A 22,441-nucleotide genomic window follows, 5' to 3' on the forward strand; every position below is an offset into this window, starting at 1 on the left:
GATTCCAGCGGTTCGTGAGTGGAAGCAGAAGGAGTCTTTGTAGTTGTGGGTTCCTTAGGTGTTGTACTGGAAGGAGTGGATTCTAGCGGTTCGTGAGTGGAAGCAGAAGGAGTCTTTGTGGTTGTGGGTTCATTAGGTGTTGTACTAGAAGGAGTGGATTCCAGCCGTGCATGAGTGGAAGCAGAAGGAGTCTTTGTGGTTGTGGGTTCCTTAGGTGTTGTACTAGAAGGAGTGGATTCCAGCGGTTCGTGAGTGGAAGCAGAAGGAGTCTTTGTAGTTGTGGGTTCCTTAGGTGTTGTACTGGAAGGAGTGGATTCCAGCGGTTCATGAGTGGAAGCAGAAGGAGTCTTTGTAGTTGTGGGTTCCTTAGGTGTTGTACTGGAAGGAGTGGATTCCAGCGGTTCATGAGTGGAAGCAGAAGGAGTCTTTGTAGTTGTGGGTTCCTTAGGTTTTGTACTAGAAGGAGTGGATTCCAGCGGTTCATGAGTGGAAGCAGAAGGAGTCTTTGTGGTTGTGGGTTCCTTAGGTGTTGTACTGGAAGGAGTGGATTCTAGCGGTTCGTGAGTGGAAGCAGAAGTAGTCTTTGTGGTTGTGGGTTCCTTAGGTGTTGTACTAGAAGGAGTGGATTCCAGCGGTTCGTGAGTGGAAGCAGAAGGAGTCTTGGAAGTTGTGGGTTCCTTAGGTGTTGTACTGGAAGGAGTGGATTCCAGCGGTTCGTGAGTGGAAGCAGAAGGAGTCTTTGTGGTTGTGGGTTCCTTAGGTGTTGTACTAGAAGGAGTGGATTCCAGCGGTTCGTGAGTGGAAGCAGAAGGAGTCTTTGTAGTTGTGGGTTCCTTAGGGGTTGTACTGGAAGGAGTGGATTCCAGCGGTTCGTGAGTGGAAGCAGAAGGAGTCTTTGTAGTTGTGGGTTCCTTAGGGGTTGTACTGGAAGGAGTGGATTCCAGCGGTTCGTGAGTGGAAGCAGAAGGAGTCTTTGTAGTTGTGGGTTCCTTAGGTGTTGTACTAGAAGGAGTGGATTCCAGCGGTTCGTGAGTGGAAGCAGAAGGAGTTTTTGTAGTTGTGGGTTCCTTAGGTTTTGTACTAGAAGGAGTGGATTCCAGCGGTTCATGAGTGGAAGCAGAAGGAGTCTTTGTGGTTGTGGGTTCCTTAGGTGTTGTACTGGAAGGAGTGGATTCCAGTGGTTCGTGAGTGGAAGCAGAAGGAGTCTTTGAAGTTGTGGGTTCCTTAGGTGTTGTACTGGAAGGAGTGGATTCCAGCGGTTCGTGAGTGGAAGCAGAAGGAGTCTTTGTGGTTGTGGGTTCCTTAGGTGTTGTACTAGAAGGAGTGGATTCCAGCGGTTCGTGAGTGGAAGCAGAAGGAGTCTTTGAAGTTGTGGGTTCCTTAGGTGTTGTACTGGAAGGTGTGGATTCCAGCGGTTCGTGAGTGGAAGCAGAAGGAGTCTTTGTAGTTGTGGGTTCCTTAGGGGTTGTACTGGAAGGAGTGGATTCCAGCGGTTCGTGAGTGGAAGCAGAAGGAGTCTTTGTAGTTGTGGGTTCCTTAGGTGTTGTACTGGAAGGAGATGATTCTAGTGGTTCATGAGTGGAAGCAGAAGGAGTCTTTGTAGTTGTGGGTACCTTAGGTGTTGTACTAGAAGGAGTGGATTCCAGCGGTTCGTGAGTGGAAGCAGAAGGAGTCTTTGAAGTTGTGGGTTCCTTAGGTGTTGTACTGGAAGGAGTGGATTCCAGCGGTTCGTGAGTGGAAGCAGAAGGAGTCTTTGTAGTTGTGGGTTCCTTAGGTGTTGTACTAGAAGGAGTGGATTCCAGCGGTTCGTGAGTGGAAGCAGAAGGAGTCTTTGTAGTTGTGGGTTCCTTAGGTGTTGTACTAGAAGGAGTGGATTCCAGCGGTTCGTGAGTGGAAGCAGAAGGAGTCTTTGTAGTTGTGGGTTCCTTAGGTGTTGTACTGGAAGGAGTGGATTCTAGCGGTTCGTGAGTGGAAGCAGAAGGAGTCTTTGTGGTTGTGGGTTCCTTAGGTGTTGTACTAGAAGGAGTGGATTCCAGCCGTGCATGAGTGGAAGCAGAAGGAGTCTTTGTGGTTGTGGGTTCCTTAGGTGTTGTACTAGAAGGAGTGGATTCCAGCGGTTCGTGAGTGGAAGCAGAAGGAGTCTTTGTAGTTGTGGGTTCCTTAGGTGTTGTACTGGAAGGAGTGGATTCCAGCGGTTCATGAGTGGAAGCAGAAGGAGTCTTTGTAGTTGTGGGTTCATTAGGTGCTGTACTGGAAGGAGTGGATTCCAGCGGTTCGTGAGTGGAAGCAGAAGGAGTCTTTGTAGTTGTGGGTTCCTTAGGTGTTGTACTGGAAGGAGTGGATTCCAGCGGTTCGTGAGTGGAAGCAGAAGGAGTCTTTGTAGTTGTGGGTTCCTTAGGTGTTGTACTGGAAGGAGATGATTCTAGCGGTTCATGAGTGGAAGCAGAAGGAGTCTTTGTAGTTGTGGGTTCCTTAGGTGTTGTACTAGAAGGAGTGGATTCCAGCGGTTCGTGAGTGGAAGCAGAAGGAGTCTTTGTAGTTGTGGGTTCCTTAGGTGTTGTACTGGAAGGAGATGATTCTAGCGGTTCATGAGTGGAAGCAGAAGGAGTCTTTGTAGTTGTGGGTTCCTTAGGTGTTGTACTAGAAGGAGTGGATTCCAGCGGTTCGTGAGTGGAAGCAGAAGGAGTCTTTGTAGTTGTGGGTTCCTTAGGTGTTGTACTAGAAGGAGTGGATTCCAGCGGTTCGTGAGTGGAAGCAGAAGGAGTCTTTGTAGTTGTGGGTTCCTTAGGTGTTGTACTAGAAGGAGTGGATTCCAGCGGTTCGTGAGTGGAAGCAGAAGGAGTCTTTGTAGTTGTGGGTTCCTTAGGTGTTGTAGTGGAAGGAGTGGATTCCAGCGGTTCGTGAGTGGAAGCAGAAGGAGTCTTTGTACTTGTGGGTTCCTTAGGTGTTGTACTGGAAGGAGCGGATTCCAGCCGTGCATGAGTGGACGCAGCAGGAGTCTTTGTAGTTGTGGGTTCCTTAGGTGTTGTACTGGAAGGAGTGGATTCCAGCGGTTCATGAGTGGAAGCAGAAGGAGTCTTTGTAGTTGTGGGTTCCTTAGGTGTTGTACTGGAAGGAGTGGATTCCAGCGGTTCGTGAGTGGAAGCAGAAGGAGTCTTTGTAGTTGTGGGTTCCTTAGGTGTTGTACTGGAAGGAGTGGATTCTAGCGGTTCGTGAGTGGAAGCAGAAGGAGTCTTTGTGGTTGTGGGTTCCTTAGGTGTTGTACTAGAAGGAGTGGATTCCAGCCGTGCATGAGTGGAAGCAGAAGGAGTCTTTGTGGTTGTGGGTTCCTTAGGTGTTGTACTAGAAGGAGTGGATTCCAGCGGTTCGTGAATGGAAACAGAAGGAGTCTTTGTAGTTGTGGGTTCCTTAGGTGTTGTACTGGAAGGAGTGGATTCCAGCGGTTCATGAGTGGAAGCAGAAGGAGTCTTTGTAGTTGTGGGTTCCTTAGGTGTTGTACTGGAAGGAGTGGATTCCAGCGGTTCATGAGTGGAAGCAGAAGGAGTCTTTGTAGTTGTGGCTTCCTTAGGTGTTGTACTGGAAGGAGTGGATTCCAGCGGTTCATGAGTGGAAGCAGAAGGAGTCTTTGTAGTTGTGGCTTCCTTAGGTGTTGTACTGGAAGGAGTGGATTCCAGCGGTTCGTGAGTGGAAGCAGAAGGAGTCTTTGTAGTTGTGGCTTCCTTAGGTGTTGTACTGGAAGGAGTGGATTCCAGCGGTTCGTGAGTGGAAGCAGAAGGAGTCTTTGTTGTTCTGGGTTCCTTAGGTGTTGTACTGGAAGGAGTGGATTCCAGCGGTTCATGAGTGGAAGCAGAAGGAGTCTTTGTAGTTGTGGCTTCCTTAGGTGTTGTACTGGAAGGAGTGGATTCCAGCGGTTCGTGAGTGGAAGCAGAAGGAGTCTTTGTTGTTGTGGGTTCCTTAGGTGTTGTACTGGAAGGAGATGATTCTAGCGGTTCATGAGTGGAAGCAGAAGGAGTCTTTGTAGTTGTGGGTTTCTTAGGTGTTGTACTAGAAGGAGATGATTCTAGCGGTTCATGAGTGGAAGCAGAAGGAGTCTTTGTAGTTGTGGGTTCCTTAGGTGTTGTACTGGAAGGAGAGGATTCCAGCGGTTCGTGAGTGGAAGCAGAAGGAGTCTTTGTAGTTGTGGGTTCCTTAGGTGTTGTACTGGAAGGAGTGGATTCCAGCGGTTCGTGAGTGGAAGCAGAAGGAGTCTTTGTAGTTGTGGATTCCTTAGGTGTTGTACTGGAAGGAGTAGATTCCAGCGGTTCATGAGTGGACGCAGAAGGAGTCTTTGTAGTTGTGGGTTCCTTAGGTGTTGTACTGGAAGGAGAGGATTCCAGCGGTTCGTGAGTGGAAGCAGAAGGAGTCTTTGTAGTTGTGGGTTCCTTAGGTGTTGTACTGGAAGGAGTGGATTCCAGCGGTTCGTGAGTGGAAGCAGAAGGAGTCTTTGTAGTTGTGGGTTCCTTAGCTGTTGTACTGGAAGGAGTAGATTCCAGCGGTTCATGAGTGGACGCAGAAGGAGTCTTTGTAGTTGTGGGTTCCTTAGGTGTTGTACTAGAAGGAGTGGATTCCAGCGGTTCGTGAGTGGAAGCAGAAGGAGTCTTTGTAGTTGTGGGTTCCTTAGGTGTTGTACTGGAAGGAGTGGATTCCAGCGGTTCGTGAGTGGAAGCAGAAGGAGTCTTTGTAGTTGTGGGTTCCTTAGGTGTTGTACTAGAAGGAGTAGATTCTAGCGGTTCGTGAGTGGACGCAGAAGGAGTCTTTGTAGTTGTGGGTTCCTTAGGTGTTGTACTGGAAGGAGTGGATTCTAGCGGTTCGTGAGTGGAAGCAGAAGGAGACTTTGTAGTTGTGGGTTCCTTAGGTGTTGTACTGGAAGGAGAGGATTCCAGCGGTTCATGAGTGGACGCAGAAGGAGTCTTTGTAGTTGTGGGTTCCTTAGGTGTTGTACTGGAAAGAGTGGATTCCAGCGGTTCATGAGTGGAAGCAGAATGAGTCTTTGTAGTTGTGGATTCCTTAGGTGTTGTACTAGAAGGAGTGGATTCCAGCGGTTTGTGAGTGGAAGCAGAAGGAGTCTTTGTAGTTGTGGGTTCCTTAGGAGTTGTACTAAAAGGAGTGGATTCCAGCGGTTTGTGAGTGGAATCAGAAGGAGTCTTTGTAGTTGTCCATTCCTTAGGTGTTGTACTAGAAGGAGTGGATTCCAGCGGTTCGTGAGTGGAAGCAGAAGGAGTCTTTGTAGTTGTGGGTTCCTTAGGTGTTGTACTAGAAGGAGTGGATTCTAGCGGTTCATGAGTGGAAGCAGAAGGAGTCTTTGTAGTTGTGGGTTCCTTAGGTGTTGTACTAAAAGGAGTGGATTCCAGCGGTTCGTGAGTGGAAGCAGAAGGAGTCTTTGTAGTTGTGGGTTCCTTAGGTGTTGTACTAGAAGGAGTGGATTCTAGCGGTTCGTGAGTGGAAGCAGAAGGAGTCTTTGTAGTTGTGGGTTCCTTAGGTGTTGTACTAAAAGGAGTGGATTCCAGCGGTTTGTGAGTGGAATCAGAAGGAGTCTTTGTAGTTGTCCATTCCTTAGGTGTTGTACTAGAAGGAGTGGATTCCAGCGGTTCGTGAGTGGAAGCAGAAGGAGTCTTTGTAGTTGTGGGTTCCTTAGGTGTTGTACTGGAAAGAGTGGATTCCAGCGGTTCATGAGTGGAAGCAGAATGAGTCTTTGTAGTTGTGGATTCCTTAGGTGTTGTACTGGAAGGAGTGGATTCCAGCGGTTCGTGAGTGGAAGCAGAAGGAGTCTTTGTAGTTGTGGGTTCCTTAGGTGTTGTACTAAAAGGAGTGGATTCCAGCGGTTCGTGAGTGGAAGCAGAAGGAGTCTTTGTAGTTGTGGGTTCCTTAGGTGTTGTACTAGAAGGAGTAGATTCTAGCGGTTCATGAGTGGAAGCAGAAGGAGTCTTTGTAGTTGTGGGTTCCTTAGGTGTTGTACTGGAAGGAGTGGATTCTAGCGGTTCGTGAGTGGAAGCAGAAGGAGTCTTTGTAGTTGTGGGTTCCTTAGGTGTTGTACTGGAAAGAGTGGATTCCAGCGGTTCATGAGTGGAAGCAGAATGAGTCTTTGTAGTTGTGGATTCCTTAGGTGTTGTACTAGAAGGAGTGGATTCCAGCGGTTTGTGAGTGGAAGCAGAAGGAGTCTTTGTAGTTGTGGGTTCCTTAGGTGTTGTACTGGAAGGAGTGGATTCCAGCGGTTCGTGAGTGGACGCAGAAGGAGTCTTTGTAGTTGTCCATTCCTTAGGTGTTGTACTAGAAGGAGTGGATTCCAGCGGTTCGTGAGTGGAAGCAGAAGGAGTCTTTGTAGTTGTGAGTTCCTTAGGTGTTGTACTAAAAGGAGTGGATTCCAGCGGTTCGTGAGTGGAAGCAGAAGGAGTCTTTGTAGTTGTGGATTCCTTAGGTGTTGTACTGGAAGGAGTGGATTTCAGCAGTTCGTGAGTGGACGCAGAAGGAGTCTTTGTAGTTGTGGGTTCCTTAGGTGTTGTACTGGAAGGAGTGGATTTCAGTAGTTCGTGAGTGGACGCAGAAGGAGTCTTTGTAGTTGTGGGTTCCTTAGGTGTTGTACTGGAAGGAGTGGATTCCAGCGGTTCGTGAGTGGAAGCAGAAGGAGTCTTTGTAGTTGTGGGTTCCTTAGGTGTTGTACTGGAAGGAGTGGATTCCAGCGGTTCGTGAGTGGAAGCAGAAGGAGTCTTTGTAGTTGTGGGTTCCTTAGGTGTTGTACTGGAAGGAGTGGATTCCAGCGGTTCGTGAGTGGAAGCAGAAGGAGTCTTTGTAGTTGTGGGTTCCTTAGGTGTTGTAATAGAAGGAGTGGATTCCAGCGGTTCGTGAGTGGAAGCAGAAGGAGTCTTTGTAGTTGTGGGTTCCTTAGGTGTTGTACTGGAAGGAGTGGATTTCAGCAGTTCGTGAGTGGACGCAGAAGGAGTCTTTGTAGTTGTGGGTTCCTTAGGTGTTGTACTAGAAGGAGTGGATTTCAGCAGTTCGTGAGTGGAAGCAGAAGGAGTCTTTGTAGTTGTGGGTTCCTTTGGTGTTGTACTGGAAGGAGTGGATTTCAGCAGTTCGTGAGTGGAAGCAGAAGGAGTCTTTGTAGTTGTGGGTTCCTTAGGTGTTGTACTGGAAGGAGTGGATTTCAGTAGTTCGTGAGTGGACGCAGAAGGAGTCTTTGTAGTTGTGGGTTCCTTAGGTGTTGTACTGGAAGGAGTGGATTCCAGCGGTTCGTGAGTGGAAGCAGAAGGAGTCTTTGTAGTTGTGGGTTCCTTAGGTGTTGTACTGGAAGGAGTGGATTCCAGCGGTTCGTGAGTGGAAGCAGAAGGAGTCTTTGTAGTTGTGGGTTCCTTAGGTGTTGTACTGGAAGGAGTGGATTCCAGCGGTTCGTGAGTGGAAGCAGAAGGAGTCTTTGTAGTTGTGGGTTCCTTAGGTGTTGTACTGGAAGGAGTGGATTCCAGCGGTTCGTGAGTGGAAGCAGAAGGAGTCTTTGTAGTTGTGGGTTCCTTAGGTGTTGTAATAGAAGGAGTGGATTCCAGCGGTTCGTGAGTGGAAGCAGAAGGAGTCTTTGTAGTTGTGGGTTCCTTAGGTGTTGTACTGGAAGGAGTGGATTTCAGCAGTTCGTGAGTGGACGCAGAAGGAGTCTTTGTAGTTGTGGGTTCCTTAGGTGTTGTACTAGAAGGAGTGGATTTCAGCAGTTCGTGAGTGGAAGCAGAAGGAGTCTTTGTAGTTGTGGGTTCCTTTGGTGTTGTACTGGAAGGAGTGGATTTCAGCAGTTCGTGAGTGGACGCAGAAGGAGTCTTTGTAGTTGTGGGTTCCTTAGGTGTTGTACTGGAAGGAGTGGATTTCAGTAGTTCGTGAGTGGACGCAGAAGGAGTCTTTGTAGTTGTGGGTTCCTTAGGTGTTGTACTGGAAGGAGTGGATTCCAGCGGTTCGTGAGTGGAAGCAGAAGGAGTCTTTGTAGTTGTGGGTTCCTTAGGTGTTGTACTGGAAGGAGTGGATTCCAGCGGTTCGTGAGTGGAAGCAGAAGGAGTCTTTGTAGTTGTGGATTCCTTAGGTGTTGTACTGGAAGGAGTGGATTTCAGCAGTTCGTGAGTGGAAGCAGAAGGAGTCTTTGTAGTTGTGGGTTCCTTAGGTGTTGTACTGGAAGGAGTGGATTTCAGCAGTTCATGAGTGGACGCAGAAGGAGTCTTTGTAGTTGTGGATTCCTTAGGTGTTGTACTGGAAGGAGAGGATTCTAGCGGTTCATGAGTGGAAGAAGAAGGAGTCTTTGTAGTTGTGGGTTCCTTAGGTGTTGTACTAGAAGGAGTGGATTCCAGCGGTTCGTGAGTGGAAGCAGAAGGAGTCTTTGTAGTTGTGGGTTCCTTAGGTGTTGTACTAGAAGGAGTGGATTCCAGCGGTTCGTGAGTGGAAGCAGAAGGAGTCTTTGTAGTTGTGGGTTCCTTAGGTGTTGTACTGGAAGGAGTGGATTCCAGCGGTTCGTGAGTGGAAGCAGAAGGAGTCTTTGTAGTTGTGGGTTCCTTAGGTGTTGTACTGGAAGGAGTGGATTCCAGCGGTTCGTGAGTGGAAGCAGAAGGAGTCTTTGTAGTTGTGGGTTCCTTAGGTGTTGTACTGGAAGGAGTGGATTCCAGCGGTTCGTGAGTGGAAGCAGAAGGAGTCATTGAAGTTGTGGGTTCCTTAGGTGTTGTACTGGAAGGAGTGGATTCCAGCGGTTCGTGAGTGGAAGCAGAAGGAGTCTTTGTAGTTGTGGGTTCCTTAGGTGTTGTACTGGAAGGAGTGGATTCCAGCGGTTCGTGAGTGGAAGCAGAAGGAGTCTTTGTAGTTGTGGATTCCTTAGGTGTTGTACTGGAAGGAGTGGATTTCAGCAGTTCGTGAGTGGAAGCAGAAGGAGTCTTTGTAGTTGTGGGTTCCTTAGGTGTTGTACTGGAAGGAGTGGATTTCAGCAGTTCGTGAGTGGACGCAGAAGGAGTCTTTGTAGTTGTGGATTCCTTAGGTGTTGTACTGGAAGGAGAGGATTCTAGCGGTTCATGAGTGGAAGAAGAAGGAGTCTTTGTAGTTGTGGGTTCCTTAGGTGTTGTACTGGAAGGAGTGGATTCCAGCGGTTCGTGAGTGGAAGCAGAAGGAGTCTTTGTAGTTGTGGGTTCCTTAGGTGTTGTACTGGAAGGAGTGGATTCCAGCGGTTTGTGAGTGGAAGCAGAAGGAGTCTTTGTAGTTGTGGATTCCTTAGGTGTTGTACTGGAAGGAGTGGATTTCAGCAGTTCGTGAGTGGAAGCAGAAGGAGTCTTTGTAGTTGTGGGTTCCTTAGGTGTTGTACTGGAAGGAGTGGATTTCAGCAGTTCGTGAGTGGAAGCAGAAGGAGTCTTTGTAGTTGTGGCTTCCTTAGGTGTTGTACTGGAAGGAGAGGATTCTAGCGGTTCATGAGTGGAAGAAGAAGGAGTCTTTGTAGTTGTGGGTTCCTTAGGTGTTGTACTAGAAGGAGTGGATTCCAGCGGTTCATGAGTGGAAGCAGAAGGAGTCTTTGTAGTTGTGGGTTCCTTAGGTGTTGTACTAGAAGGAGTGGATTCCAGCGGTTCATGAGTGGACGCAGAAGGAGTCTTTGTAGTTGTGGGTTCCTTAGGTGTTGTACTAGAAGGAGTGGATTTCAGCGGTTCATGAGTTGACGCAGAAGGAGTCTTTGTAGTTGTAGGTTCCTTAGGTGTTGTACTAGAAGGAGTGGATTCCAGCGGTTCATGAGTGGAAGCAGAAGGAGTCTTTGTAGTTGTGGGTTCCTTAGGTGTTGTACTAGAAGGAGTGGATTCCAGCGGTTCATGAGTGGACGCAGAAGGAGTCTTTGTAGTTGTAGGTTCCTTAGGTGTTGTACTAGAAGGAGTGGATTGCAGCGGTTCATGAGTGGACGCAGAAGGAGTCTTTGTAGTTGTGGGTTCCTTATGTGTTGTACTAGAAGGAGTGGATTCCAGCAGTTCGTGAGTCGACGCAGAAGGAGTCTTTGTAGTTGTGGGTTCCTTAGGTGTTGTACTGGAAGGAGTGGATTCCAGCGGTTCGTGAGTGGAAGCAGAAGGAGTCTTTGTAGTTGTGGGTTCCTTAGCTGTTGTACTGGAAGGAGTAGATTCCAGCGGTTCATGAGTGGACGCAGAAGGAGTCTTTGTAGTTGTGGGTTCCTTAAGTGTTGTACTAGAAGGAGTGGATTCCAGCGGTTCGTGAGTGGAAGCAGAAGGAGTCTTTGTAGTTGTGGGTTCCTTAGGTGTTGTACTGGAAGGAGTGGATTCCAGCGGTTCGTGAGTGGAAGCAGAAGGAGTCATTGAAGTTGTGGGTTCCTTAGGTGTTGTACTGGAAGGAGTGGATTCCAGCGGTTCGTGAGTGGAAGCAGAAGGAGTCTTTGTAGTTGTGGGTTCCTTAGGTGTTGTACTGGAAGGAGTGGATTCCAGCGGTTCGTAAGTGGAAGCAGAAGGAGTCTTTGTATTTGTGGGTTCCTTAGGTGTTGTACTGGAAGGAGTGGATTCCAGCGGTTCGTGAGTGGAAGCAGAAGGAGTCTTTGTAGTTGTGGGTTCCTTAGGTGTTGTACTAGAAGGAGTGGATTCTAGCGGTTCGTGAGTGGAAGCAGAAGGAGTCTTTGTAGTTGTGGGTTCCTTAGGTGTTGTACTGGAAGGAGAGGATTCTAGCGGTTCATGAGTGGAAGCAGAAGGAGTCTTTGTAGTTGTGGATTCCTTAGGTGTTGTACTAGAAGGAGTGGATTCCAGCGGTTCATGAGTGGAAGCAGAAGGAGTCTTTGTAGTTGTGGGTTCCTTAGGTGTTGTACTAGAAGGAGTGGATTCCAGCGGTTCATGAGTGGAAGCCGAAGGAGTCTTTGTAGTTGTGGGTTCCTTAGGTGTTGTACTGGAAGGAGTGGATTCCAGCGGTTCGTGAGTGGAAGCAGAAGGAGTCTTTGTAGTTGTGGGTTCCTTAGGTGTTGTACTGGAAGGAGTGGATTCCAGCGGTTCATGAGTGGACGCAGAAGGAGTCTTTGTAGTTGTGGGTTCCTTAGGTGTTGTACTAGAAGGAGTGGATTCTAGCGGTTCATGAGTGGACGCAGAAGGAGTCTTTGTAGTTGTGGGTTCCTTAGGTGTTGTACTGGAAGGAGAGGATTCTAGCGGTTCGTGAGTGGAAGCAGAAGGAGTCTTTGTAGTTGTGAGTTCCTTAGGTGTTGTACTGGAAGGAGTGGATTCCAGCGGTTCATGAGTGGACGCAGAAGGAGTCTTTGTAGTTGTGGGTTCCTTAGGTGTTGTACTAGAAGGAGTGGATTCCAGCGGTTCATGAGTGGACGCAGAAGGAGTCTTTGTAGTTGTGGGTTCCTTAGGTGTTGTACTGGAAGGAGAGGATTCTAGCGGTTCGTGAGTGGAAGCAGAAGGAGTCTTTGTAGTTGTGAGTTCCTTAGGTGTTGTACTGGAAGGAGTGGATTCCAGCGGTTCGTGAGTGGAAGCAGAAGGAGTCTTTGTAGTTGTGGGTTCCTTAGGTGTTGTACTGGAAGGAGTGGATTCCAGCGGTTCGTGAGTGGAAGCAGAAGGAGTCTTTGTAGTTGTGGGTTCCTTAGGTGTTGTACTAGAAGGAGTGGATTCCAGCGGTTCATGAGTGGACGCAGAAGGAGTCTTTGTAGTTGTGGGTTCCTTAGGTGTTGTACTAGAAGGAGTGGATTCCAGCGGTTCATGAGTGGAAGCAGAAGGAGTCTTTGTAGTTGTGGTTTCCTTAGGTGTTGTACTAGAAGGAGTGGATTCCAGCGGTTCATGAGTGGACGCAGAAGGAGTCTTTGTAGTTGTGGGTTCCTTAGGTGTTGTACTAGAAGGAGTGGATTTCAGCGGTTCATGAGTTGACGCAGAAGGAGTCTTTGTAGTTGTAGGTTCCTTAGGTGTTGTACTAGAAGGAGTGGATTCCAGCGGTTCATGAGTGGAAGCAGAAGGAGTCTTTGTAGTTGTGGGTTCCTTAGGTGTTGTACTAGAAGGAGTGGATTCCAGCGGTTCATGAGTGGACGCAGAAGGAGTCTTTGTAGTTGTAGGTTCCTTAGGTGTTGTACTAGAAGGAGTGGATTGCAGCGGTTCATGAGTGGACGCAGAAGGAGTCTTTGTAGTTGTGGGTTCCTTATGTGTTGTACTAGAAGGAGTGGATTCCAGCAGTTCGTGAGTCGACGCAGAAGGAGTCTTTGTAGTTGTGGGTTCCTTAGCTGTTGTACTGGAAGGAGTGGATTCCAGCGGTTCGTGAGTGGAAGCAGAAGGAGTCTTTGTAGTTGTGGGTTCCTTAGCTGTTGTACTGGAAGGAGTAGATTCCAGCGGTTCATGAGTGGACGCAGAAGGAGTCTTTGTAGTTGTGGGTTCCTTAAGTGTTGTACTAGAAGGAGTGGATTCCAGCGGTTCGTGAGTGGAAGCAGAAGGAGTCTTTGTAGTTGTGGGTTCCTTAGGTGTTGTACTGGAAGGAGTGGATTCCAGCGGTTCGTGAGTGGAAGCAGAAGGAGTCTTTGTAGTTGTGGGTTCCTTAGGTGTTGTACTGGAAGGAGTGGATTCCAGCGGTTCGTGAGTGGAAGCAGAAGGAGTCTTTGTAGTTGTGGGTTCCTTAGGTGTTGTACTAGAAGGAGTGGATTCCAGCGGTTCATGAGTGGAAGCAGAAGGAGTCTTTGTAGTTGTGGGTTCCTTAGGTGTTGTACTGGAAGGAGTGGATTCTAGCGGTTCATGAGTGGAAGCAGAAGGAGTCTTTGTAGTTGTGGATTCCTTAGGTGTTGTACTAGAAGGAGTGGATTCCAGCGGTTCATGAGTGGAAGCAGAAGGAGTCTTTGTAGTTGTGGGTTCCTTAGGTGTTGTACTGGAAGGAGTGGATTCCAGCGGTTCGTGAGTGGAAGCAGAAGGAGTCTTTGTAGTTGTGGGTTCCTTAGGTGTTGTACTGGAAGGAGATGATTCTAGCGGTTCATGAGTGGAAGCAGAAGGAGTCTTTGTAGTTGTGGATTCCTTAGGTGTTGTACTGGAAGGAGTGGATTCCAGCGGTTCGTGAGTGGAAGCAGAAGGAGTCTTTGTAGTTGTGGGTTCCTTAGGTGTTGTACTGGAAGGAGTGGATTCCAGCGGTTCGTGAGTGGAAGCAGAAGGAGTCTTTGTAGTTGTGGGTTCCTTAGGTGTTGTACTGGAAGGAGTGGATTCCAGCGGTTCGTGAGTGGAAGCAGAAGGAGTCTTTGTAGTTGTGGGTTCCTTAGGTGTTGTAATAGAAGGAGTGGATTCCAGCGGTTCGTGAGTGGAAGCAGAAGGAGTCTTTGTAGTTGTGGGTTCCTTAGGTGTTGTACTGGAAGGAGTGGATTTCAGCAGTTCGTGAGTGGACGCAGAAGGAGTCTTTGTAGTTGTGGGTTCCTTAGGTGTTGTACTAGAAGGAGTGGATTTCAGCAGTTCGTGAGTGGAAGCAGAAGGAGTCTTTGTAGTTGTGGGTTCCTTTGGTGTTGTACTGGAAGGAGTGGATTTCAGCAGTTCGTGAGTGGAAGCAGAAGGAGTCTTTGTAGTTGTGGGTTCCTTAGGTGTTGTACTGGAAGGAGTGGATTTCAGTAGTTCGTGAGTGGACGCAGAAGGAGTCTTTGTAGTTGTGGGTTCCTTAGGTGTTGTACTGGAAGGAGTGGATTCCAGCGGTTCGTGAGTGGAAGCAGAAGGAGTCTTTGTAGTTGTGGGTTCCTTAGGTGTTGTACTGGAAGGAGTGGATTCCAGCGGTTCGTGAGTGGAAGCAGAAGGAGTCTTTGTAGTTGTGGGTTCCTTAGGTGTTGTACTGGAAGGAGTGGATTCCAGCGGTTCGTGAGTGGAAGCAGAAGGAGTCTTTGTAGTTGTGGGTTCCTTAGGTGTTGTACTGGAAGGAGTGGATTCCAGCGGTTCGTGAGTGGAAGCAGAAGGAGTCTTTGTAGTTGTGGGTTCCTTAGGTGTTGTAATAGAAGGAGTGGATTCCAGCGGTTCGTGAGTGGAAGCAGAAGGAGTCTTTGTAGTTGTGGGTTCCTTAGGTGTTGTACTGGAAGGAGTGGATTTCAGCAGTTCGTGAGTGGACGCAGAAGGAGTCTTTGTAGTTGTGGGTTCCTTAGGTGTTGTACTAGAAGGAGTGGATTTCAGCAGTTCGTGAGTGGAAGCAGAAGGAGTCTTTGTAGTTGTGGGTTCCTTTGGTGTTGTACTGGAAGGAGTGGATTTCAGCAGTTCGTGAGTGGACGCAGAAGGAGTCTTTGTAGTTGTGGGTTCCTTAGGTGTTGTACTGGAAGGAGTGGATTTCAGTAGTTCGTGAGTGGACGCAGAAGGAGTCTTTGTAGTTGTGGGTTCCTTAGGTGTTGTACTGGAAGGAGTGGATTCCAGCGGTTCGTGAGTGGAAGCAGAAGGAGTCTTTGTAGTTGTGGGTTCCTTAGGTGTTGTACTGGAAGGAGTGGATTCCAGCGGTTCGTGAGTGGAAGCAGAAGGAGTCTTTGTAGTTGTGGATTCCTTAGGTGTTGTACTGGAAGGAGTGGATTTCAGCAGTTCGTGAGTGGAAGCAGAAGGAGTCTTTGTAGTTGTGGGTTCCTTAGGTGTTGTACTGGAAGGAGTGGATTTCAGCAGTTCATGAGTGGACGCAGAAGGAGTCTTTGTAGTTGTGGATTCCTTAGGTGTTGTACTGGAAGGAGAGGATTCTAGCGGTTCATGAGTGGAAGAAGAAGGAGTCTTTGTAGTTGTGGGTTCCTTAGGTGTTGTACTAGAAGGAGTGGATTCCAGCGGTTCGTGAGTGGAAGCAGAAGGAGTCTTTGTAGTTGTGGGTTCCTTAGGTGTTGTACTAGAAGGAGTGGATTCCAGCGGTTCGTGAGTGGAAGCAGAAGGAGTCTTTGTAGTTGTGGGTTCCTTAGGTGTTGTACTGGAAGGAGTGGATTCCAGCGGTTCGTGAGTGGAAGCAGAAGGAGTCTTTGTAGTTGTGGGTTCCTTAGGTGTTGTACTGGAAGGAGTGGATTCCAGCGGTTCGTGAGTGGAAGCAGAAGGAGTCTTTGTAGTTGTGGGTTCCTTAGGTGTTGTACTGGAAGGAGTGGATTCCAGCGGTTCGTGAGTGGAAGCAGAAGGAGTCTTTGTAGTTGTGGGTTCCTTAGGTGTTGTACTGGAAGGAGTGGATTCCAGCGGTTCGTGAGTGGAAGCAGAAGGAGTCTTTGTAGTTGTGGATTCCTTAGGTGTTGTACTGGAAGGAGTGGATTTCAGCAGTTCGTGAGTGGAAGCAGAAGGAGTCTTTGTAGTTGTGGGTTCCTTAGGTGTTGTACTGGAAGGAGTGGATTTCAGCAGTTCGTGAGTGGACGCAGAAGGAGTCTTTGTAGTTGTGGATTCCTTAGGTGTTGTACTGGAAGGAGAGGATTCTAGCGGTTCATGAGTGGAAGAAGAAGGAGTCTTTGTAGTTGTGGGTTCCTTAGGTGTTGTACTGGAAGGAGTGGATTCCAGCGGTTCGTGAGTGGAAGCAGAAGGAGTCTTTGTAGTTGTGGGTTCCTTAGGTGTTGTACTGGAAGGAGTGGATTCCAGCGGTTTGTGAGTGGAAGCAGAAGGAGTCTTTGTAGTTGTGGATTCCTTAGGTGTTGTACTGGAAGGAGTGGATTTCAGCAGTTCGTGAGTGGAAGCAGAAGGAGTCTTTGTAGTTGTGGGTTCCTTAGGTGTTGTACTGGAAGGAGTGGATTTCAGCAGTTCGTGAGTGGACGCAGAAGGAGTCTTTGTAGTTGTGGCTTCCTTAGGTGTTGTACTGGAAGGAGAGGATTCTAGCGGTTCATGAGTGGAAGAAGAAGGAGTCTTTGTAGTTGTGGGTTCCTTAGGTGTTGTACTAGAAGGAGTGGATTCCAGCGGTTCATGAGTGGAAGCAGAAGGAGTCTTTGTAGTTGTGGGTTCCTTAGGTGTTGTACTAGAAGGAGTGGATTCCAGCGGTTCATGAGTGGACGCAGAAGGAGTCTTTGTAGTTGTGGGTTCCTTAGGTGTTGTACTAGAAGGAGTGGATTTCAGCGGTTCATGAGTTGACGCAGAAGGAGTCTTTGTAGTTGTAGGTTCCTTAGGTGTTGTACTAGAAGGAGTGGATTCCAGCGGTTCATGAGTGGAAGCAGAAGGAGTCTTTGTAGTTGTGGGTTCCTTAGGTGTTGTACTAGAAGGAGTGGATTCCAGCGGTTCATGAGTGGACGCAGAAGGAGTCTTTGTAGTTGTAGGTTCCTTAGGTGTTGTACTAGAAGGAGTGGATTGCAGCGGTTCATGAGTGGAAGCAGAAGGAGTCTTTGTAGTTGTGGGTTCCTTATGTGTTGTACTAGAAGGAGTGGATTCCAGCAGTTCGTGAGTCGACGCAGAAGGAGTCTTTGTAGTTGTGGGTTCCTTAGCTGTTGTACTGGAAGGAGTGGATTCCAGCGGTTCGTGAGTGGAAGCAGAAGGAGTCTTTGTAGTTGTGGGTTCCTTAGCTGTTGTACTGGAAGGAGTAGATTCCAGCGGTTCATGAGTGGACGCAGAAGGAGTCTTTGTAGTTGTGGGTTCCTTAAGTGTTGTACTAGAAGGAGTGGATTCCAGCGGTTCGTGAGTGGAAGCAGAAGGAGTCTTTGTAGTTGTGGGTTCCTTAGGTGTTGTACTGGAAGGAGTGGATTCCAGCGGTTCGTGAGTGGAAGCAGAAGGAGTCATTGAAGTTGTGGGTTCCTTAGGTGTTGTACTGGAAGGAGTGGATTCCAGCGGTTCGTGAGTGGAAGCAGAAGGAGTCTTTGTAGTTGTGGGTTCCTTAGGTGTTGTACTGGAAGGAGTGGATTCCAGCGGTTCGTAAGTGGAAGCAGAAGGAGTCTTTGTATTTGTGGGTTCCTTAGGTGTTGTACTGGAAGGAGTGGATTCCAGCGGTTCGTGAGTGGAAGCAGAAGGAGTCTTTGTAGTTGTGGGTTCCTTAGGTGTTGTACTAGAAGGAGTGGATTCTAGCGGTTCGTGAGTGGAAGCAGAAGGAGTCTTTGTAGTTGTGGGTTCCTTAGGTGTTGTACTGGAAGGAGAGGATTCTAGCGGTTCATGAGTGGAAGCAGAAGGAGTCTTTGTAGTTGTGGATTCCTTAGGTGTTGTACTAGAAGGAGTGGATTCCAGCGGTTCATGAGTGGAAGCAGAAGGAGTCTTTGTAGTTGTGGGTTCCTTAGGTGTTGTACTAGAAGGAGTGGATTCCAGCGGTTCATGAGTGGAAGCCGAAGGAGTCTTTGTAGTTGTGGGTTCCTTAGGTGTTGTACTGGAAGGAGTGGATTCCAGCGGTTCGTGAGTGGAAGCAGAAGGAGTCTTTGTAGTTGTGGGTTCCTTAGGTGTTGTACTGGAAGGAGTGGATTCCAGCGGTTCATGAGTGGACGCAGAAGGAGTCTTTGTAGTTGTGGGTTCCTTAGGTGTTGTACTAGAAGGAGTGGATTCTAGCGGTTCATGAGTGGACGCAGAAGGAGTCTTTGTAGTTGTGGGTTCCTTAGGTGTTGTACTGGAAGGAGAGGATTCTAGCGGTTCGTGAGTGGAAGCAGAAGGAGTCTTTGTAGTTGTGAGTTCCTTAGGTGTTGTACTGGAAGGAGTGGATTCCAGCGGTTCATGAGTGGACGCAGAAGGAGTCTTTGTAGTTGTGGGTTCCTTAGGTGTTGTACTAGAAGGAGTGGATTCCAGCGGTTCATGAGTGGACGCAGAAGGAGTCTTTGTAGTTGTGGGTTCCTTAGGTGTTGTACTGGAAGGAGAGGATTCTAGCGGTTCGTGAGTGGAAGCAGAAGGAGTCTTTGTAGTTGTGAGTTCCTTAGGTGTTGTACTGGAAGGAGTGGATTCCAGCGGTTCGTGAGTGGAAGCAGAAGGAGTCTTTGTAGTTGTGGGTTCCTTAGGTGTTGTACTGGAAGGAGTGGATTCCAGCGGTTCGTGAGTGGAAGCAGAAGGAGTCTTTGTAGTTGTGGGTTCCTTAGGTGTTGTACTAGAAGGAGTGGATTCCAGCGGTTCATGAGTGGACGCAGAAGGAGTCTTTGTAGTTGTGGGTTCCTTAGGTGTTGTACTAGAAGGAGTGGATTCCAGCGGTTCATGAGTGGAAGCAGAAGGAGTCTTTGTAGTTGTGGTTTCCTTAGGTGTTGTACTAGAAGGAGTGGATTCCAGCGGTTCATGAGTGGACGCAGAAGGAGTCTTTGTAGTTGTGGGTTCCTTAGGTGTTGTACTAGAAGGAGTGGATTTCAGCGGTTCATGAGTTGACGCAGAAGGAGTCTTTGTAGTTGTAGGTTCCTTAGGTGTTGTACTAGAAGGAGTGGATTCCAGCGGTTCATGAGTGGAAGCAGAAGGAGTCTTTGTAGTTGTGGGTTCCTTAGGTGTTGTACTAGAAGGAGTGGATTCCAGCGGTTCATGAGTGGACGCAGAAGGAGTCTTTGTAGTTGTAGGTTCCTTAGGTGTTGTACTAGAAGGAGTGGATTGCAGCGGTTCATGAGTGGACGCAGAAGGAGTCTTTGTAGTTGTGGGTTCCTTATGTGTTGTACTAGAAGGAGTGGATTCCAGCAGTTCGTGAGTCGACGCAGAAGGAGTCTTTGTAGTTGTGGGTTCCTTAGCTGTTGTACTGGAAGGAGTGGATTCCAGCGGTTCGTGAGTGGAAGCAGAAGGAGTCTTTGTAGTTGTGGGTTCCTTAGCTGTTGTACTGGAAGGAGTAGATTCCAGCGGTTCATGAGTGGACGCAGAAGGAGTCTTTGTAGTTGTGGGTTCCTTAAGTGTTGTACTAGAAGGAGTGGATTCCAGCGGTTCGTGAGTGGAAGCAGAAGGAGTCTTTGTAGTTGTGGGTTCCTTAGGTGTTGTACTGGAAGGAGTGGATTCCAGCGGTTCGTGAGTGGAAGCAGAAGGAGTCTTTGTAGTTGTGGGTTCCTTAGGTGTTGTACTGGAAGGAGTGGATTCCAGCGGTTCGTGAGTGGAAGCAGAAGGAGTCTTTGTAGTTGTGGGTTCCTTAGGTGTTGTACTAGAAGGAGTGGATTCCAGCGGTTCATGAGTGGAAGCAGAAGGAGTCTTTGTAGTTGTGGGTTCCTTAGGTGTTGTACTGGAAGGAGTGGATTCTAGCGGTTCATGAGTGGAAGCAGAAGGAGTCTTTGTAGTTGTGGATTCCTTAGGTGTTGTACTAGAAGGAGTGGATTCCAGCGGTTCATGAGTGGAAGCAGAAGGAGTCTTTGTAGTTGTGGGTTCCTTAGGTGTTGTACTGGAAGGAGTGGATTCCAGCGGTTCGTGAGTGGAAGCAGAAGGAGTCTTTGTAGTTGTGGGTTCCTTAGGTGTTGTACTGGAAGGAGATGATTCTAGCGGTTCATGAGTGGAAGCAGAAGGAGTCTTTGTAGTTGTGGATTCCTTAGGTGTTGTACTGGAAGGAGTGGATTCCAGCGGTTCGTGAGTGGAAGCAGAAGGAGTCTTTGTAGTTGTGGGTTCCTTAGGTGTTGTACTGGAAGGAGTGGATTCTAGCGGTTCGTGAGTGGAAGCAGAAGGAGTCTTTGTAGTTGTGGGTTCCTTAGGTGTTGTACTGGAAGGAGAGGATTCTAGCGGTTCATGAGTGGAAGCAGAAGGAGTCTTTGTAGTTGTGGATTCCTTAGGTGTTGTACTAGAAGGAGTGGATTCCAGCGGTTCATGAGTGGAAGCAGAAGGAGTCTTTGTAGTTGTGGGTTCCTTAGGTGTTGTACTAGAAGGAGTGGATTCCAGCGGTTCATGAGTGGACGCAGAAGGAGTCTTTGTAGTTGTGAGTTCCTTAGGTGTTGTACTGGAAAGTGTGGATTCCAGCGGTTCATGAGTGGACGCAGAAGGAGTCTTTGTAGTTGTGGGTTCCTTAGGTGTTGTACTGGAAAGAGTGGATTCCAGCGGTTCATGAGTGGACGCAGAAGGAGTCTTTGTAGTTGTGGGTTCCTTAGGTGTTGTACTGGAAAGAGTGGATTCCAGCGGTTCATGAGTGGAAGCAGAAGGAGTCTTTGTAGTTGTGGGTTCCTTAGGTGTTGTACTGGAAAGAGTGGATTCCAGCGGTTCATGAGTGGACGCAGAAGGAGACTTTGTAGTTGTGGGTTCCTTAGGTGTTGTACTGGAAGGAGAGGATTCCAGCGGTTCATGAGTGGACGCAGAAGGAGTCTTTGTAGTTGTGGGTTCCTTAGGTGTTGTACTGGAAAGAGTGGATTCTAGCGGTTCGTGAGTGGAAGCAGAAGGAGACTTTGTAGTTGTGGGTTCCTTAGGTGTTGTACTGGAAAGAGTGGATTCCAGCGGTTCATGAGTGGACGCAGAAGGAGACTTTGTAGTTGTGGGTTCCTTAGGTGTTGTACTGGAAGGAGAGGATTCCAGCGGTTCATGAGTGGACGCAGAAGGAGTCTTTGTAGTTGTGGGTTCCTTAGGTGTTGTACTGGAAAGAGTGGATTCCAGCGGTTCATGAGTGGAAGCAGAATGAGTCTTTGTAGTTGTGGATTCCTTAGGTGTTGTACTAGAAGGAGTGGATTCCAGCGGTTTGTGAGTGGAAGCAGAAGGAGTCTTTGTAGTTGTGGGTTCCTTAGGTGTTGTACTAAAAGGAGTGGATTCCAGCGGTTTGTGAGTGGAATCAGAAGGAGTCTTTGTAGTTGTCCATTCCTTAGGTGTTGTACTAGAAGGAGTGGATTCCAGCGGTTCGTGAGTGGAAGCAGAAGGAGTCTTTGTAGTTGTGAGTTCCTTAGGTGTTGTACTAAAAGGAGTGGATTCCAGCGGTTCGTGAGTGGAAGCAGAAGGAGTCTTTGTAGTTGTGGATTCCTTAGGTGTTGTACTGGAAGGAGTGGATTTCAGCAGTTCGTGAGTGGACGCAGAAGGAGTCTTTGTAGTTGTGGGTTCCTTAGGTGTTGTACTGGAAGGAGTGGATTTCAGTAGTTCGTGAGTGGACGCAGAAGGAGTCTTTGTAGTTGTGGGTTCCTTAGGTGTTGTACTGGAAGGAGTGGATTCCAGCGGTTCGTGAGTGGAAGCAGAAGGAGTCTTTGTAGTTGTGGGTTCCTTAGGGGTTGTACTGGAAAGAGTGGATTCCAGCGGTTCGTGAGTGGAAGCAGAAGGAGTCTTTGTAGTTGTGGGTTCCTTAGGTGTTGTACTAGAAGGAGTGGATTCCAGCGGTTCGTGAGTGGAAGCAGAAGGAGTCTTTGTAGTTGTGGGTTCCTTAGGTGTTGTACTGGAAAGAGTGGATTCCAGCGGTTCATGAGTGGAAGCAGAATGAGTCTTTGTAGTTGTGGATTCCTTAGGTGTTGTACTGGAAGGAGTGGATTCCAGCGGTTCGTGAGTGGAAGCAGAAGGAGTCTTTGTAGTTGTGGGTTCCTTAGGTGTTGTACTAAAAGGAGTGGATTTCAGCGGTTCGTGAGTGGAAGCAGAAGGAGTCTTTGTAGTTGTGGGTTCCTTAGGTGTTGTACTAGAAGGAGTAGATTCTAGCGGTTCATGAGTGGAAGCTGAAGGAGTCTTTGTAGTTGTGGGTTCCTTAGGTGTTGTACTGGAAAGAGTGGATTCCAGCGGTTCATGAGTGGAAGCAGAATGAGTCTTTGTAGTTGTGGATTCCTTAGGTGTTGTACTAGAAGGAGTGGATTCCAGCGGTTTGTGAGTGGAAGCAGAAGGAGTCTTTGTAGTTGTGGGTTCCTTATGTGTTGTACTAAAAGGAGTGGATTCCAGCGGTTTGTGAGTGGAATCAGAAGGAGTCTTTGTAGTTGTCCATTCCTTAGGTGTTGTACTAGAAGGAGTGGATTCCAGCGGTTCGTGAGTGGAAGCAGAAGGAGTCTTTGTAGTTGTGAGTTCCTTAGGTGTTGTACTAAAAGGAGTGGATTCCAGCGGTTCGTGAGTGGACGCAGAAGGAGTCTTTGTAGTTGTCCATTCCTTAGGTGTTGTACTAGAAGGAGTGGATTCCAGCGGTTCATGAGTGGAAGCAGAATGAGTCTTTGTAGTTGTGGGTTCCTTAGGTGTTGTACTGGAAGGAGTGGATTTCAGTAGTTCGTGAGTGGACGCAGAAGGAGTCTTTGTAGTTGTGGGTTCCTTAGGTGTTGTACTGGAAGGAGTGGATTCCAGCGGTTCGTGAGTGGAAGCAGAAGGAGTCTTTGTAGTTGTGGGTTCCTTAGGGGTTGTACTGGAAAGAGTGGATTCCAGCGGTTCGTGAGTGGAAGCAGAAGGAGTCTTTGTAGTTGTGGGTTCCTTAGGTGTTGTACTGGAAGGAGTGGATTCCAGCGGTTCGTGAGTGGAAGCAGAAGGAGTCTTTGTAGTTGTGGGTTCCTTAGGTGTTGTACTGGAAGGAGTGGATTCCAGCGGTTCGTGAGTGGAAGCAGAAGGAGTCTTTGTAGTTGTGGGTTCCTTAGGTGTTGTACTAGAAGGAGTGGATTCCAGCGGTTCATGAGTGGACGCAGAAGGAGTCTTTGTAGTTGTGGGTTCCTTAGGTGTTGTACTAGAAGGAGTGGATTCCAGCGGTTCATGAGTGGAAGCAGGAGTCTTTGTAGTTGTGGGTTCCTTAG

General features: G+C 48.3%; 1 protein-coding gene across 1 annotated transcript in view; it reads right to left on the bottom strand.

Moving 5' to 3' along the window:
• LOC137097303 (mucin-2-like) overlaps positions 1–20,354 on the bottom strand; it is a gene marked incomplete at its 5' end in the record, with an annotated part of 40,370 nt that extends 20,016 nt beyond the window's left edge. Inside the window, 3 exons of the mRNA XM_067469547.1 lie at positions 12,158–12,263; positions 17,613–17,657; positions 20,307–20,354. Of these exons, the coding sequence (XP_067325648.1) occupies positions 12,158–12,263; positions 17,613–17,657; positions 20,307–20,354 (199 nt within the window). The remainder of the gene's footprint in view (positions 1–12,157; positions 12,264–17,612; positions 17,658–20,306) is intronic.
• Positions 20,355–22,441: the final 2,087 nt, after the last annotated feature.

Source organism: Anolis sagrei, chromosome 6, assembly GCF_037176765.1.
Source record: "Anolis sagrei isolate rAnoSag1 chromosome 6, rAnoSag1.mat, whole genome shotgun sequence".
Classification (NCBI taxonomy): domain Eukaryota; kingdom Metazoa; phylum Chordata; class Lepidosauria; order Squamata; family Dactyloidae; genus Anolis; species Anolis sagrei.